This window comes from Nicotiana sylvestris, chromosome 9 (assembly GCF_000393655.2).
Source record: "Nicotiana sylvestris chromosome 9, ASM39365v2, whole genome shotgun sequence".
Lineage (NCBI taxonomy): Eukaryota > Viridiplantae > Streptophyta > Magnoliopsida > Solanales > Solanaceae > Nicotiana > Nicotiana sylvestris.
The window spans coordinates 171659934-171676391 of record NC_091065.1 but is presented as its reverse complement, the minus strand read 5'-3'; the positions used below and the strand labels follow the sequence as shown (position 1 = coordinate 171676391).

The window sequence follows — 16458 nt, the reverse complement described above, 5'->3', positions numbered from 1 at the left end:
TATTCTTTTTTTTATACTATTACTAAAGAAAAATCAAATTGTGTACCAATTAAATGTATCTAATACAACCAAAAAATATTAACTAACATATGATACCAGTATAGTATATAGCTATACCATATACAATTATACGCAAAGAGTTAAAAAAATTAATTTAATTATTAAACTGAAATAATATCATTTGTCAATAAAAATTTCAAAAAATTCTAAAAGGATCTAATTGTAAGAGTATACTGTTACATTATATATCATACTATAATATATATTTTTTTCTACATTTTTAATTTGCCCCTCACACTGGGTAAAAGCTTAAAGCAAATTAAAAGAGAAAAGACAAGTGAATTTACGTGTAATAAGTATACTATAATAGTATATTGTATTCTATTATAGCATACTGTTAGAATATATTGCATATTATTATAGTATACTATAACAATATATTGTATACTATAATAGTATATTGTTGCAGTATAGCTATATACTCCTATAGTATATTGTATACCGTAGCGGTATACTGTTGCTGTGTTCTTCGATTTTCAACTGAAAAATTCGATCTTAATCACCTCAAATCAGCTCCAAATGCTATCAAATTTCCGTTTGAACTTCCAGAAGGTACTACAAGCAATATTTAACAACACCTACTTTGAATCAAACAAGCAATCTTCAAAATAAAAATTTTAAATTCAAGGGCCAAGGCAAGAGCAAGAGCTAGGAAAAGAACAACCAAGAAAAAGTGGAGCAGGATTGAAACTAGCCAGAGGCCAACTTCTCAGATAATCAGATCTAATTTCTTTTTGAAGAAGGATATAAGGGAAATGGAAGAGTTTGTCCAAGTCTTCTTCAAGGAGGCAAACTTTATCCAAGTCATTGACATCTAGGTGTGTCAAAAGGAAGAGTTTGTGTGCAAGAACTAGCTGGGGTTGTTGTGTTCTTTCTTCCGCATCCATGGCTACCTTTTTCTTTGCTATTTCTTGGTCTTTTTTGTTTCACTGTTCTTGTGGAAGAGTCTAAACAAAAATCGGGTAAATAGTTTAGGGCGCATGGGTAGGAGTAGTAAATAGTTTGGGTATGGGCATTAAAGGGTAAATAGTTTGGAATTGATGGGTATAAAGTGAGATTTTCTCATTATTATTTAATAAGACCAATATGTAAGGATCAAAATTCAAAGGCTTTTATTTCATATTTTCATTGCATAATAATACTTCAAATTAACTTGTCTTATAAACTAACAAATTAAGCTTAAATAAGTCTAACAAATTCAACGAACATTAAAGTCTTACATTAAGGACGCTCAAGACAACCCTTGATATGCCTTCTTAAACCAGATGTGCCCTCCCACTTTCGACGAACATTAAAGTCTCGACCACAGTTCTTGCACTCTACTTTGCAAACTTCTTCATTTTCTTCTACCACCTCAAAGTGTTCCCAAACATGTGAACGTACTCTAAAAGCACGGGCCATGATTCAACTTGAACCTAACAAAAATAGTAACCACATTTCACTTGATAATAGTAATTTTGTAGTGGCTACCATAAATAATTGATAAAACTTGAAATATTAATTAATTGAGAACTTGAGAGCAATAAGCAATTCAATAATCAAGAAGGAATTGAGAGAGAATTAGAGTAGAAGAAGAGGGCAATTTGTGAGAAAAAAAATGAAGAAGAAGGGGGCTATTTATAGTTATTAAGAGGCTAAGAATGTAATTTGTCAATTATTAGGGGCGGATGGGATATTTTAGTAAGGGGAAGGCCGAAATGACTAAAAGTGCAAAAACTGGTTGTTTCCCAATGGTCATTTTTTATTTTGACCATTGGTAACCGTCAGAATTTTTTTTTAAAAAAAATTACAATTTAAACCGCGCTGGACCGGATTGGAATACGATTAAAACCCTTGAACGGGGTTAGCGGGCTAGCCGGGTTCCGGTGCACCAATAACCAAAAAAGGTCCGACCCTGTCCGGCACAACCCCCTACCCTAGCCAACCTGTCCCACCCTTTACCAAATTGGGATGAACCGGATCGATTTGGGTTGTTCGTGAGCCGGCCTGGCCCGATTAACCCCTTTAGTTGAAAGTCAACCAATGGATTTCGAACGGTAACAAAAAAAAGAACCCCGGTATTAATTTGCACAAGTTACTCTCAAAACTTTAATCCAACTTATAGTCAAATCACCGTTCTCAACCACTGTTTATCCAAGTGGGACTGTCTCCTTGGAACAACAATAATTACATGCTGTAACATTATTGCGATTTGTAGCACTTACAACATGAAAAAAAGAAAAGAAATAAATACAATACATATAGACAAAGATATACAGGTCTAAAGGTCTCATGGCATCTGATTTCACTATATAAAAAAAAATTATTAGCATAGATCTCAACCCTATGCGACTAAAAACAAGCTATTGTATTCCATGCCTTGTTGATGTGAAAAGACTTTTCAGCTCTTTATATAAAGAGAATCATTTCATGTTGATGGCCTTGTCCTTTTCGAGCATAATCTCGTGATATGGTCGACAATATTACCAAATTAAGTAAGAAATCATTTTGTAGTTAGATCTTGATTGCAAAGATATTTATTCGCCCTCGATATTTATACAAGGAAAGAAAGTGGTCGTGAGGTTATGAAGGTCGTGACTGAGTCTTGGTTGATTAGTTTTCCTTTTCTTGGTCTGGTGTAGCTAACAGGCGACAAAAGGTTTTTGATTAGAAAAGCGGCACATACCAGGGGTAGCAACTGTTTATTAAAAACACACACCTGCCCGGTACTGGAAGGTCGGAAGGAGAAGTGGCTACACTAATGATCAGGGGCGTATGTAACATTTCCGCTACGAGTTCAATTAAACTCATAACTTTCAAGAGGGAGTATGAATTTATATGTAAATCACTTGCTAAAATTTCAACAAATATTTAGATTTGAACCTATAATTTTAACAATTCAATAAGTGCAATGCTAAAAATTTTAAAAACTGAATCCATTAAATTTTAATTTTGGATCCGGCATTGCTAATGATACGTGACACGCCAATTTTTTTTTACATAAATGAACAGATATTGAATGATCATTTTCTCAGGTTTTTATATAACATCATGTGGAAACATCAAATATGAAAAAATATTTCTATTAAATGGATGACAAAAATGGTGCTGACCATGCTGCACATGTATCATAAAACAAAAAGAAAACAATATTGAATACATGAAATAATGACACACCCATACAATGTTGGAATTAATTCATCTTAGTGTCACCATCAAAATCATCATGCCGTAAAGTCTCTCTCACCCTTTGTCTCTTTCAATATAGTTCCTTTTTTATCTGTGTCCCCAAATCGCCACAAACTTTGACCCCCTCATCTCCCCAACGCCCACAAATCTCGTCCCCTCCCATTCCCAGCCCCCTACCTGAAGCATGAGAGGGGCCTTGTTTGTCATTACTTTTGTTTCTGTTGGTACTCTATTGTCTGTAGAGACGGAAATACAAAATTTGAAATTTACAGGTTTCTAGGGCAATATCGTAAATATTTAATGATTTTCTTAATACATATACAAGATTTTGGCAAGAACTATTGAGTTCACGGAAAATCACATGTTACATTGTAGATCCGCCCACGGTAGTAAGTATGTTGAAAAACAAATACTGAGAAGAAGTAACTAAACTATAATCGTACAAACTCAGAGGCGGATCCAAGATTTAAATCCTATAAGTTCAATCTTATTCTTAAAATCAATGGGTTTAGACCTAGTATTTATTGTAATTATAACAAATTTTTCCACATAAATTTATGATTCACACCGAAAATATTGGGTTCACTTGAGCCCGCCCGCAAACATTACACTGGATCCCGTGATTGTACTACTTCATTAATGCTGCTGACTAGTGATTACACACTCCTTTAATGCATCGTACTTTATTAATGCTGCTGAATACTCTCTCCAGTTCAAAATAATTGAATTTTCTATTATTTTCACACATAAAAAATTTACCTTTTAACATTAATTAGTAATAAAATTGACTATATTAGCCTTTAATATCTTTTCACATAAACACTCCTAACACATACTCCAACGTTATTTACTCCAAGGGTAATGTAGGAAAAAAATAATTAATTCATTCTTGAAATCTAGAAAAATCACTTATTTTAGCCCACAAGAAAAAAGTCAAAAAATTACTTATTGTGGACCGGGGAATTAGTGATTACACACACCTTAATGCATTCTAGAAAATACGACTTTTATTGTGTTTTTCTTTCTTTTGACAGGGTGTCTATCTATGCATGCCATTAACTAAGGTTTAGAATAATGGCAACATTTCAGTCCCCATTTAAGTACCCTTCAATACTTCCTACTCTCCTTTACTAATTAATCCTAATTAAGTGCACACCAGTCCTATTAATGACTCCCTAACAGTATCCCAACATTTCCTTTCTTTGAAGAAAAAAAAGAACTTAGTAGTATTACACTGTAGTCCGGTCTCCATCTAAAGGAATTCTTGAATTGTTCAACCACCCATCTAAAAGCTTAAACAGGTAAAGAGAATACACTTCATCTTTTTGGCTCAAAAGGACCTTTGTAATAGAAAACAGAATCAATAAAATGGCTACAGCTACAAAATTTGAGAATAAAAATTGAAAAGCTGGTGCTCGCTACTGTTACAATGTAATCCAAATTCCACAAATATTAACAGAGCCAATAAAAAAGGTAAAGAATTAGAATGAAACCTTGGATTTTACGGGTTACCATTGCATGCCTAGGTTCTTCAGGCGAGTGAAATTTGATCAGTGGGATCGGCAGAAGATATATTGGGGCCGACACGACAACCTTCAAGCATGAACACAACGTCGGTCATGGTGGGTCGATCAAGGGGGTCCGGTGCTGTGCAAAGCAAACCTACTTTTATTCCTAACAAGAACTCCTCCCATTCTGATGATTCTGGGTCCAACTCAAGCAAACCTGGCTCTAACAGTTCTGATATTTGCCCTCTCTGCAATTGCCTCTTTACCCATTTCACAATGTCCTCATCTTGAGTGAACATTAATGGCCTTTTTCCTGTTAGTAGTTCCAGTAATACAATGCCAAAGCTATAAACATCTGACTGTCTCGTGGCTTCTCCTGTTAATGCTGTTTCTGGTGCTACGTATCCTATAGTCCCAACTGATGTTGAAGTGGAAGGCTCGGCTGATGTTGCTACTGTAAGCTTGTCTAAGCCGAAATCTGAAAGATGGGCTTCAAAGTCTGCATCGAATAGGACATTTTGTGGTTTAACATCTCCATGAACAATAGAGGATGCGTGGAGGAAAGCCAATGCGCGAGCAATGCCAAGTGCAATGAGGTGTCGCATTGGCCAATTGAGGACATGACCATCTTGGTGGGATGCTTCTTGAAGTAGTGTCGCAAGGTTTCCATTTGGCATGTAATCATATGCAAGTAGTCTAAGGTCTGGAGGACCAGCATAGTACCCGCGGAGAACAGTTAGGTTTCTGTGCTTCAATCTGCCAAGTGATTCGGCCTCTTTTCTGAACTTGTTCTCATCTAGTGATCCATCTGGTAGTCTACAAATCGAGAGCAGCATTCCATCATTGTAACAAGCCTTGAATAGCACTCCGTGGCGTGTTCTGCTTAGCACGTTTTCCTCATCAAATTCCCTTGTTGCTTCGATTGTTTCAGCGACTGTGATTTTGTTATTGAACATAACAAGTTTTGGTCCACCATTGACGCCACTGCCACGACTGCGACTGGATCTTGAACTAACCCTTGCAGGGCTATGCTTCTTCTCTCCAGCTGCCTTTTCTTTGAGCTTCCTGCGCCACCTCAACAGGGCGTATATGTAAAAGCAGCAGCATGATGCAAGGAGAAGACCTCCACTTGCAGCCACTGCAATAAACATAATCAATCTATTCCTACCATTACTAGATCTCTCACATTTTCTGTCCAATGGCTCCCCGCACAAACCCTGGTTGCCAGTGTAATCCAATGGGTCATTAAAACGAGAGCCGAGCGTCGTTGGTATCTGGCCTTCCAATTTATTGTTCGACACATTGAAGTTCACCAAGGCCAGGAGCATTGTAAGATTTTCTGGGATTTCTCCATTCAGGTTGTTTCCAGAAAGGTCAAGCGTATTTAAGCTTGATAAGCTTGACAGTGACGCTGGTATGTTCCCGGAAAGATGGTTCATGTCCAGCACAAGCGACGTGAGGGATGAACAATTTGAAATAACTCCTGGAATTTCACCCGTCAGGTTATTTCTACCCAAATCCAGCACACTCAAGTGGGAGAGACGTGCAAGATCAGAAGGAATTTGGCCAATCAATGCATTTGACCGCAGATTTAAAGCGTCTAAAGCAGAGGAATTACCCAAGTCGGGAGGAACTGAACCAGATATGTTATTGTTAGACAACGAAAGAACAACTAACGAGGTCAAGAAGCCAAACGTAGACGGTATATGGCCCGAAAATGAATTGGAAGATAGATTCAAGTACTGCAAACCCATTAAGCTACTAAAACCTTCAGGAACATCCCCAGACAACTTGTTTTCTTGCAAAGAAATCACTTGTAAATTAGGTAAACCTGCAAGATCCGATGGCAATTCCCCCGATAAATTCTGTCCACTCAAATCAAGAGCTACTAGCTTATACAGAGTTCCAAGTGTAGACGGAATACTCCCTGAGAATTCATTTCTACTCAAATTCAGAACTGATAACTGCTGAAAGTTCCCAATACCAACAGGAATACTACCAGAAAGCTTGTTTCCACTAAGATTTAGTATACTTAAATTGCTCAAAAGCATTAACTCCTCAGGCAAGCTTCCCGTAAGGCGATTCCCTTCCAAATTCAGACTTTCAAGACTAGTGATATTGCCAAAACTAGAAGGAATTAAACCCGAAAACTGATTTCTTCCAAGTGACAAAATCTTCAAGCTTCTAAGATCACCTAAAAAGCCCGGAATTTCCCCTATCAATCGGTTCCCTTCAAGATCAAGAACCGTCAAACCACTACATTTCGTGATTCCAATGGGTATATCACCCTCAAACGAATTATTCGCCATTCTCAATTGCTCCAATCTCAACAAATTCCCAATAGAACCGGGGATTTTACCTGAAAACAAATTCCCTGACAAGTCCAGAGACCTCAATGTAGAATTGTCTGTCAAGAAAGTTGGAAAAATTCCGTCTATCTGATTCTGTTGAAGATCCAAAACTTGCAAAAAACTAACACAAGTTGACAACTGTGGCTGCAAAATCTCCGTAAAAGCATTGTGATTCAATTGAATAATCCTAAGGGACGGAGGATTTACAGAACCATTGCAGAACATTGAATATGGTAAAAATCCAGAAAGGTTATTATGCGATAAATTAATCACATTAATCTTCGGAAGAGCAGCAATTGCCGCAGGTATAATACCACTAATACTATTGCCTTCAGCACTCAAATGCACTAAAAATGAACAGTTAGCAATTGCAGAAGGCAATGTTCCTTCTAATTTATTATAATCAAGTAAAATATACTGAAGCTGTTGAAGCAAACCAAAACTCGCCGGAATTCCTCCTGAGAATTGATTGTAAGAAATATTAAACAGAGTAAGCTGAGACAGTTCCGATATTTTCTCCGGTATGCTACCGGAGAGCGAATTTTCTGAGATATCAAAGTACCGGAGACTGGCCGGCAACTCGCCGGGGATTTCACCGTACAACTGATTTCCGGCGACATTAAAAGTAAAAAGTTGTTTCAGCTTCGAGATCTCCGGCGGAATCTCACCGGAAAACGAGTTGTACTGTAAATAAACAGTATCAAGTAATGTGCATTTAGAGAGTGAAGCAGGGATAGTACCATTGAAGAAATTGGAACGGAGGCTAAGCTTACGCAACATGCGCAGGTTAGCAATTTCTGCAGTGAGTGGACCACTCAACTGTAAACGTGGCAAACGAAGTTCACTAACGCTGCCGTTTAAACAAACAATTCCACGCCAATCACATGGAGCAGAAAGAGATTTAGAATCCCAGTTGTTAAGTGCTCCAATTGGGTCATGAATATTAAGTTTGAACGATTCAAGAGCTTGAATTTCTGGTTTTTTTTGGGCAAAGGATACGAAAAATGGGCAAAAGAGAAATAGAAAGAAGAAATGTAGAGAAAATGGAGTAGTAGCCATTGTTAAGGAGGAAGAAAATGGTGGAGATTTGGCTACGGTGGCTATTTTTGCAAAGTGAGTGAGAGAGGGGGTGAGTGTGCTGAGCTCAAGTGTGAAGTAGTACATGTGGAGATTTCTCACATTTCAAGAGTTTTAAATGAAGGAACGGTTTTCAAAGGAAGAAATTAATGTTATTAACCTATATTTTAATGTGGGTTGGCAAATTTTAACGTGTTATGTGTTTGAAATTATTGGGTTCTGACTTCTGATTGATCTTTATCCTACCCTTTAAAAGTGAAAAAGAATCAATCGAAAGAATACAAGGGAAAAGAAGAGGGATCTAGGTTATGGTATGTTCAATTCTTCCAAAATATTGTTGGACCCGCATCGAATAAACTAATTCACGAAGAATCTTGTATTTACCTAGGATTTGTAGGATTTAGAGAAGAACCGCGTCACTATGTTAATAGAAAATGATGTACTCTTGCTTCGAATTCTGCTTTAGAAGAAGAATGGTCCTGGCTGTTGTGAACAGAATTATCAGATTCCAATTCCAATCTTAGAATTTAGCTACACTCTAGTATTAACCAAGTAAAAAGTATTTATTCCTAGTGTATAGCTTTATACCATTTGCTAAAAGGGTTACGTTCTTGTGGGCTGTGGCAAACGAAGCTCGACTCTTTATCAATGAGGTGTACAAAATATCTTGTATTTATAAAACGTTTGAGTAAAGACTATACCAAAAGACGAATTTAAAGGGGGCGGAAGGTGATTTACCCGTATCTCCTTCGCTGGAAAACTATATTGTACATATAAGGTAAACTTCGGTTTGCACTATATATTATACTTTGAATCTCTTTAATACAACCCAAAAGAATAACTTAGTGTTTAAAATGGTTCAAACCTTTGTAAGGTCCATGGTTTAATTTCCATTGGCTATAGTATCTTTTAATTTTTTAACTTTTTTTTTTTAACCCTCTTAACATAATTCCTGCATCTGCCGCTGCTACACCTTAAAAATATATGATGTTGGCAGACTACTTCTCATGTTAGTCCTGCAAATAATCAAATGTTTACGACTAGGTTGAAAGGTGTAAATTATATCGAAAAGTGAAGTGAGTAAAGAGGAGTTGATGGAGAAAGAAAAAGGAATATAAAAATAACCTACCCTCTTGCCCACTTTAATTGATTTTTTGGTTGTTTTCACGTATATTAAGAAATTTACTTTTTAACATTAATTAATAATGAAGTTGACCATATTAACCTTATTTTGATCATTGAAAATATAACAAATACTCCTAACTTCTTTACTCCAAGGGCAACTTTGGAAAAAAAATATTAATTCTTTCTTGATAGCTGAAAAAATCAAATATTATGGATTAAAAAAGAAAAAGACAAAACAATTAATTAAAGTTGACGGGAGGTAATAGCTGTCACAAAAGCAATTTTTTTGTAGTTTTAAATGAGAAAGCAAATAAATTAGTTAGTAGTAATATAAACGCGATAACAATAATTGGATAAAAATTGTGTGGGGTAGCTACTTTTTAAAGTGATATTTATTTTTTATTCAGCATTTTCAATGCTTAGCAATAGTAGCCACTAATCTATTAAAATTAATATAAAAAAACTGTGTTATCTTTCTTCTATTTCTTTCATGTTAGGGAGAACGAACTGTGCCGCAGGCGATACGGCTACTGCGAAGACATAAGTAGGCACCCAGAACCGTTTATGCTTTTGCCAGAGCTAATTTGGGATAATATAGCCCAATGGTCGGTCGGCCATCTAGTTTAGCCCATTTGCAATTTCAAGCTGCGATTGAATCATTTGACTTTGTTTCTTCAGATTTATTGTTCTCCTTTTTGGAAATTTTCAATTGTACTTAGCTTACAAAATTAATTTTAATTTTTTTAAAATCTAACTAACTTGCAAATCCTTGTCTCTATTCTTTTTATAACTTGGTTCTGAACTTCGAGTTTCAAGTTCAAAAGTTAAGGACACTTGATCCTGAACTTAAAATTACAAGTTTAAAAGTTAAGGACACTTGGTCTTGAACTTAGACTAACAAGCTCAAAAGCTAAGGACAATAGGTCCTGAACTTAGACTAACAAACTCAAAAATTGAGGACACTTGGTCCTGAACTTAGACTAACAAGCTCAAAAGTTAAGGACACTTGGTCCTGAACTTACAGTTACAAGTTCAAAAGTTAAGAACACTTGGTCCTGAACTTAGACTTACAAGTTCAAAAGTTAAGGACAAGTAGTCCTTAACTTAGAGTTACAAGCACAGAAATTAAGGACAGATGGTCCTGAACTTCGAGTTCCAAGTTCAAAAGTTAAGGACATGTAGTCCTGAAGTCCTGAACTTGGAATTGCAAGTTCAAAAGTTAATAACATATAGTCCTGAAGTCCTGAACTTAGAGTTGTAAGTTCAAAAGTTAAGAATACTTGGTCCTGAACTTTATGAGCAGAAGGGTATTTTCGTCCGGACAGGTAAAATTTATTAAAGCAGTGACTAAAGACTAAAGATATTTTAAACAATGACTTAAAAGTAAATATATATGTTATTAGTGGTTAACGGTGCCCTTCCCCCATAATTGGTGGGTCATGTGTTTTACTTGCTACTTTTATTACCAGCAATTTGCATTTCTAAGACGTGTTAAATCTATCGTAAACCTATCCTACATTTTGATACTGTTGGTATACTCATTTTTAACTTTTCACTGCTCTCTTGTTTTTTTTATATTTAACCTTTTTCAACAGTTTCCACCAAATTTGCTGACCAAGTGTTGCTGTTGATTGATTTACTACTTTTGAGATGTGGGTGGTCAAAAAGAGGTCCACAAAAGGGGGGGGGGGGGGAATGGACAAAAATCACTTGTCACGGATTCTCTTTTGATCTCTCAATAGGTTTTTTTCCCTTTAATTTTCGATTATACATAAGAAAAAGGGAATGGGAAATGAAAGATCGAATTATTATAGGGTGAAGAATCGAATCACTACCAGCAAAATAAAAATTCATATAGTTAACCAACCGAACAGCGTGACCATTTCAATAGTGTCAAAATCTAACATGATATTTATACACCAAAAGTCATGTACTCTTGACTTTTGTTGTAAAGTCCACTTGTAAGGTAGGGTGCTAAGTAGGACCACAAAAAACTATTCGCAGCCATTACTTAATGGCATTCACTATCTTACTATCTTATCCTCTTTGTCAATAGGCAGGTTAAATATGATGGGTACCAACTACCAAGATACATGAAATTTTTTCCAGTTTCATTTTTGGAGGGAATCATTCAAAGACATTGTTTCAAAATTCATGCTTTGTATAGGAATATTAGGTTTCAAACTGCATAAATATAAAGCTTTGTTCTCGGAAATGACACTAAGCGCCCGTTTTGGCCGTAAAACAAATTACTTTTTCGAAAATTTTTCATTTTTTCTGAATCAGTGTTTGGCCATGAAATTTTCAAATTTCATTTGAAGTTGAATTTCGAAATTTTTTGAAAATTTGAAAAACTCTAAAAAAAAATTATCAAAATTTTTCACTTCAAACACTCACAAAATTCAAAAACAACTTCAAATTGTATTCATATCCAAACACAATTTTATTAAATATCATTTTCACTTGAGATACTTCTAAAATTTCACAATTCTTATATCCAAACACCCACAAAATCTTTATGAGGTAATTGGAAGTTTTATGATTCACAAAAGTATAATCCAAGTCTGAACGAATTGGATTATGACTCATTATTCAACTCATTTTTAGTTGATCAACTTTGATGAGTTGAGTTATGATCATATTATTTGACGCATCTTACTCATATCCATTTTGATTCAAACCTTACTTTAAGTGAGCCAGGACATGTTACTCGATGAATCTTGATTCAACTCACTTTGACCTAATTAAACCTTGGATTAATTTGACATGACCTCTTTTTCTATTCTATCTGTTTGAACCTATCTAAACTTGAAGGCTAATTTATGCAAATGTCTATTTTAGATCGCCGTTTATATTTTATTCCTATTTCAAAAAGTTATGCAAATATAGCTCTAGGATGTGTAATCCTTTTTTTGCTCTCTCTCTAGCCTTATGTCACTTATTCCTCCGCTAGCGGGTTCTTTCGGAAAAACTCTATTTATTCTGGTGTGAATAATAGACAGGCCTATATTTCTTGGTTTTAATAGGACTCCTCACAAGCGTTGTTTCTATCTACTATTATCTAAAAATAATTAAGTTATTAATGACTGAACGAAACTAAGAAATAACCCCTCACATGCAAAATTATAGAAGATCTCCTCGAAGATCAAACAATTTCATTGAGTTGAGTATGATTGTATGTGTGATAGCTCTAGGATATTATACCTTTTGGACAATGTTAGACATGGATCTAATAGTTGCTTATATAAGCGTTAGTTTTCTTAATTTTACAGACAAAACATTAAACTGTTATCTAACGTTTGCAGTAAATAATAAAATTTTAGACTGCAGACTAACGTTTTCTCATAATAAAAAATTTAATTTGCTCAAAAAGTATCTTCTCCTTTAAAATTGTATTGGTCAAAATTTGGCAACTCCGTAACTGCAAATAAGTCGTGCCAAGGACGGGGTCGACCACGGCACGATAACGAAGGGGTCGCCCTCGTAAGGGTCATTGGCGAGGACGCATAACAGGAATTGCAATTATAACGGAAGGACGTGCCTAGAAAAAGGAGAACCAGGAATATTCCCTTGGATATTCCTTATATTGTACTTTTTAAGGGTCTCTTGGGAATATCCCTTATAAATAATAAGTGATATAGAACAAAAAAGGATCTTCACTTTTTGATAAGAACACATTATAAAGGTTGACAAAAGAAAATATACTAAATTGTCTTGTTCACTGATTTTATTATTCAAGCACACGTTGTTCAATTTTTGTTCAGAAGATTCCAAATCCATCTTTACTTTTCACCTTTCTATGTCGCTGACAGGAACATTCCAATCATAAAATAATTGGGTGGTAGATCCTTTCTTATTACACTTAGTGTCATTATCTACATTTATTACATATTCTTTCTATCATATTCATTGTCAATCATTGAGTATTAAATCTGTTATTTAATGCTCTTAAGCATTGTTTACCTTGCGAGTACCTTGTTATATTTGGTCTAGAACTTATTAAGTTCAACTAAGACTCGCCCTTTAATACATCATTAATTGATTTAACAAAAAGATTTAGTACTCTCTTTGCTCAAACAATTTGGCGCCGTCTGTGAGGAGGTTTTCTTTTAGAATTAAAAAAAAAAAGAAACAATTATCTCTTCTTCGTTTGCATAAACTAACGATGGCAGGAAAAAGAGATACAAGACTGAAAGCAATAGCAGGCGTCCCTACCAACATTTTGAACACCATCAACGAAGATGGCAGAGAAGATTACGAGAACGTGATGCCAAGCGCTACATCTAGGTGGAGTGATTCACCTCCCCCTCACAAAAGTGTAACCATTTCATGCAAAGGGGAGCCTCCACGTCTACAGTTGAGGATGCACCACCAGCAGTGAAAAAATTACTGGCGAACAGAAACACTGCGCAAGCAGACACCACAACGATCACTGGCGAATAGCCCGCCCCCCAAACAGGTAAGTATGTTGATGTAGGTAATGACGCACTTACAGTCATTCTAAAAAAATTGGAAGAAATGGAAAACGAAAATAAGGCACTCCGCGACCAGATAAGGGAACATCAAGAAAGGGTCGATAAGATATTGGGCGCCCCAAAATTGCTACCAAAACGAAACATTGGTTGTTTCGTCGAATAACCATACAACAAGGAAGCTGCTGCACATGTCATTCCCAAGACCTTCAAAATGCCACCGTACTTGAAGATATACAATGGTACTACAGACCCCGAAGATCACATCATCCATTATGTTACAGCGGTGAAGGGCAACGACCTTTTGAAAGAGCAAGTACCATAACTGTTACTTAAAAAGTTCGGTGAAACTGTAACGGGAGGAGCCTTAACCTGGTATTCACAATTCCCGGCACGGTCAATAACAACGTTTGAAGAAATGGCCAACAAGTTCATCACCCGCCCATGTCGCGGTTAAAAAGGCGGAGGCCAGGGTGAATGATATATTCGCCGTTAGGTAATCGCCTAGCAAGGGACTCGGGGACTTCCTCGCCCAGTTTAACATAGTGAGAATGAGCCTACCAAATGTATCATAAAGGGATGGTGGTAGCAGCTTTCCAGAACGGGTTGAATAGGAAAGGGCCGATAGTAACTAGAAAGTTATTAAGCAGGCTTATGAAATACCCTCCCACCACTTGGGAAGAAATCCACAACGCCTACTGCGCCGAGGTGAGAGCAGACGAGGACGATCTTAACTGTCCGACCTAATGGTTGACATCAGTCCAAACGGAGTCGAGAAAAGATCATCGTAATGACAGTCGAAGAGATCAGCCAGGTCCCCGTCGCAACCGAGAAAGGCATCAACCCTTCGTCAGAACAGCCATCCCATCATCACCTAGACATGCGGAAGGGTCGTCTAGGCTACATACAGGGACTCAGCAGAATGATAAAGGTGTGCCTCCACTCTTATTTGCTCACAATTTTTGTGTCTCCCCTTCGAAAATAGTGTACACACTAGAAAAGCTTGGCATAAAGGTGAAATGGCCACGAAAAATGAAGTCCGAGCCAATTAATCAAAAGTTGAACGTCCTCTATGAATTTCACTGGGAGCGGGGTCACAAAACCGAGGAGTGCATAGCTCTACGGCAAGAGGTAGTAAACATGCTGAACCAAGGGCACCTGAGGGAGCTGATGAGCGACCGTGGACGAGCCAACTTTGGCCGCAACGTGAACAACATTAGGGCCCTCCAAAGCCGCCCTCCCCCGCCCGTACAATCCAAATGATCATCAACGGAGGCGATGAAGCAGCGGTCAATCACGTGAAGTTCACTACCACACACAAACTGAAGTGGTCGATCACCCACGAACGGTATGACGACCTCAGAGACAGTATCATCTTCGATAGGTCAGATACTGATGGTTTGACTTTCCCTCATTTCGATGCTCCTGTTATTACTTTACGTATTTCAGATACTGATGTGAAAAGAATAATGGCAGACGACGTAAGCGGCACATGTATTATCCACCCCGAGTTCTCACACAAATGAGACTCGAAGACAAGATAGTACCATGTTGTATAACACTAACAGGTTTTAACAATGCAGTTGAGCGAACCTCAGGGGAGATAACGCTACACGTTCTGGCCTGGGGTATCACCCTAGAAATCACATTCCATGTCATGAACCAAGACACATCTTACAATCAAAGGGCGGCCATAGATACACGCCATGAGGGCCATCCTGTCAAGAATGTATCAAGCGATCAAGTTCCCTACTCCATGGGGGATATTTAGCATCCGAGGCGAACAATGCACTGCCCAATAATGCTATCGTATCGCTCAGGATTGCACATACACTCAACAGCTAAAGGGAACAAACTCAGAACATAGTAATTACCAAAGTCGGGGACCGAAGTCGATGCACAAACAGACATCATCAGGGACCCGGACATCGTGGAAGCCGCAGGCTCAATGGTAGAAGACATCGATTCCGTCCAATTGGACAACAATGATAGCAGTAAAAAGGCTTACATTGGACATAAACTCTCAGATCCAGGTAAATTTCATAAGTTTTTAATTGACAATGCCAATTTGTTTGCTTTCTCCCATGCAGATATGTGGGTATCCTGAAAGACGTTGCCATACACAAGTTAAACATCAACCCACTCTACCCCCTAGTGCAGCAAATAAGAAGAAAATTCAACATCTCAATCAATGAGGCCGTCAGTGATGAAGTGGACAAGCTACTCGCCAACGGTTCCATCCGGGAATCAAAATACCCCAATGGGTCACTAATGTGGTCATGGTAAAAAAGAAAAACAGGAAATGGCATATGTGTGTGGATTTCACAGATCAATAAGGCATGCCAAAAGACTCCTTTCCATTGCCTCATATCGACCAGCTAATCGACGCAATAGCGGGGCACGAATTGTTAAGCTTCTTGGATGCCTACTTCGGTTACAACCAAATCCTCATGGAGGAGGAGGACCGGGAGAAAACTACTTTCATCACCCATCATGGAAAATACTGTTACAGAGTCATGCATTTCGGGTTGAAGAACGCAGGGGCAACGTACCAAAGGTTGGTCACCAAGATGTTCAAGGATCAACACGGCAAAACAATGGAAGTTTACATCGATGACATGTTGGTCAAATCAAAAAGGAAAGAAGAGCACATCGACCACTTGAAAGAGGCCTTCAGTATATTAAGGCAGTACGAAA

At 37.3% G+C, this 16458-nt stretch overlaps 1 protein-coding gene across 1 annotated transcript; it reads right to left on the bottom strand.

Annotated features, from left to right (window-relative positions):
* Positions 1-1149: 1149 nt before the first annotated feature.
* Positions 1150-8247, bottom strand: LOC104240424 (probable LRR receptor-like serine/threonine-protein kinase At4g36180). Its single transcript, XM_009795265.2, has 2 exons — positions 4722-8247; positions 1150-1475 (listed from the first exon to the last, which is right to left on the bottom strand). The coding sequence occupies exon 1, from the start codon at positions 8144-8146 to the stop codon at positions 4760-4762; it is 3387 nt and encodes a 1128-aa protein (XP_009793567.2). The 5' UTR covers positions 8147-8247; the 3' UTR covers positions 1150-1475; positions 4722-4759.
* Between the last annotated feature and the right edge of the window lie 8211 nt (positions 8248-16458).

What these genes read in the sequence shown, in the direction of transcription:
- LOC104240424 (XM_009795265.2), bottom strand. Translation starts at nt 8,146, where the DNA reads ATGGCTACTACTCCATTTTCTCTACATTTCTTCTTTCTATTTCTCTTT.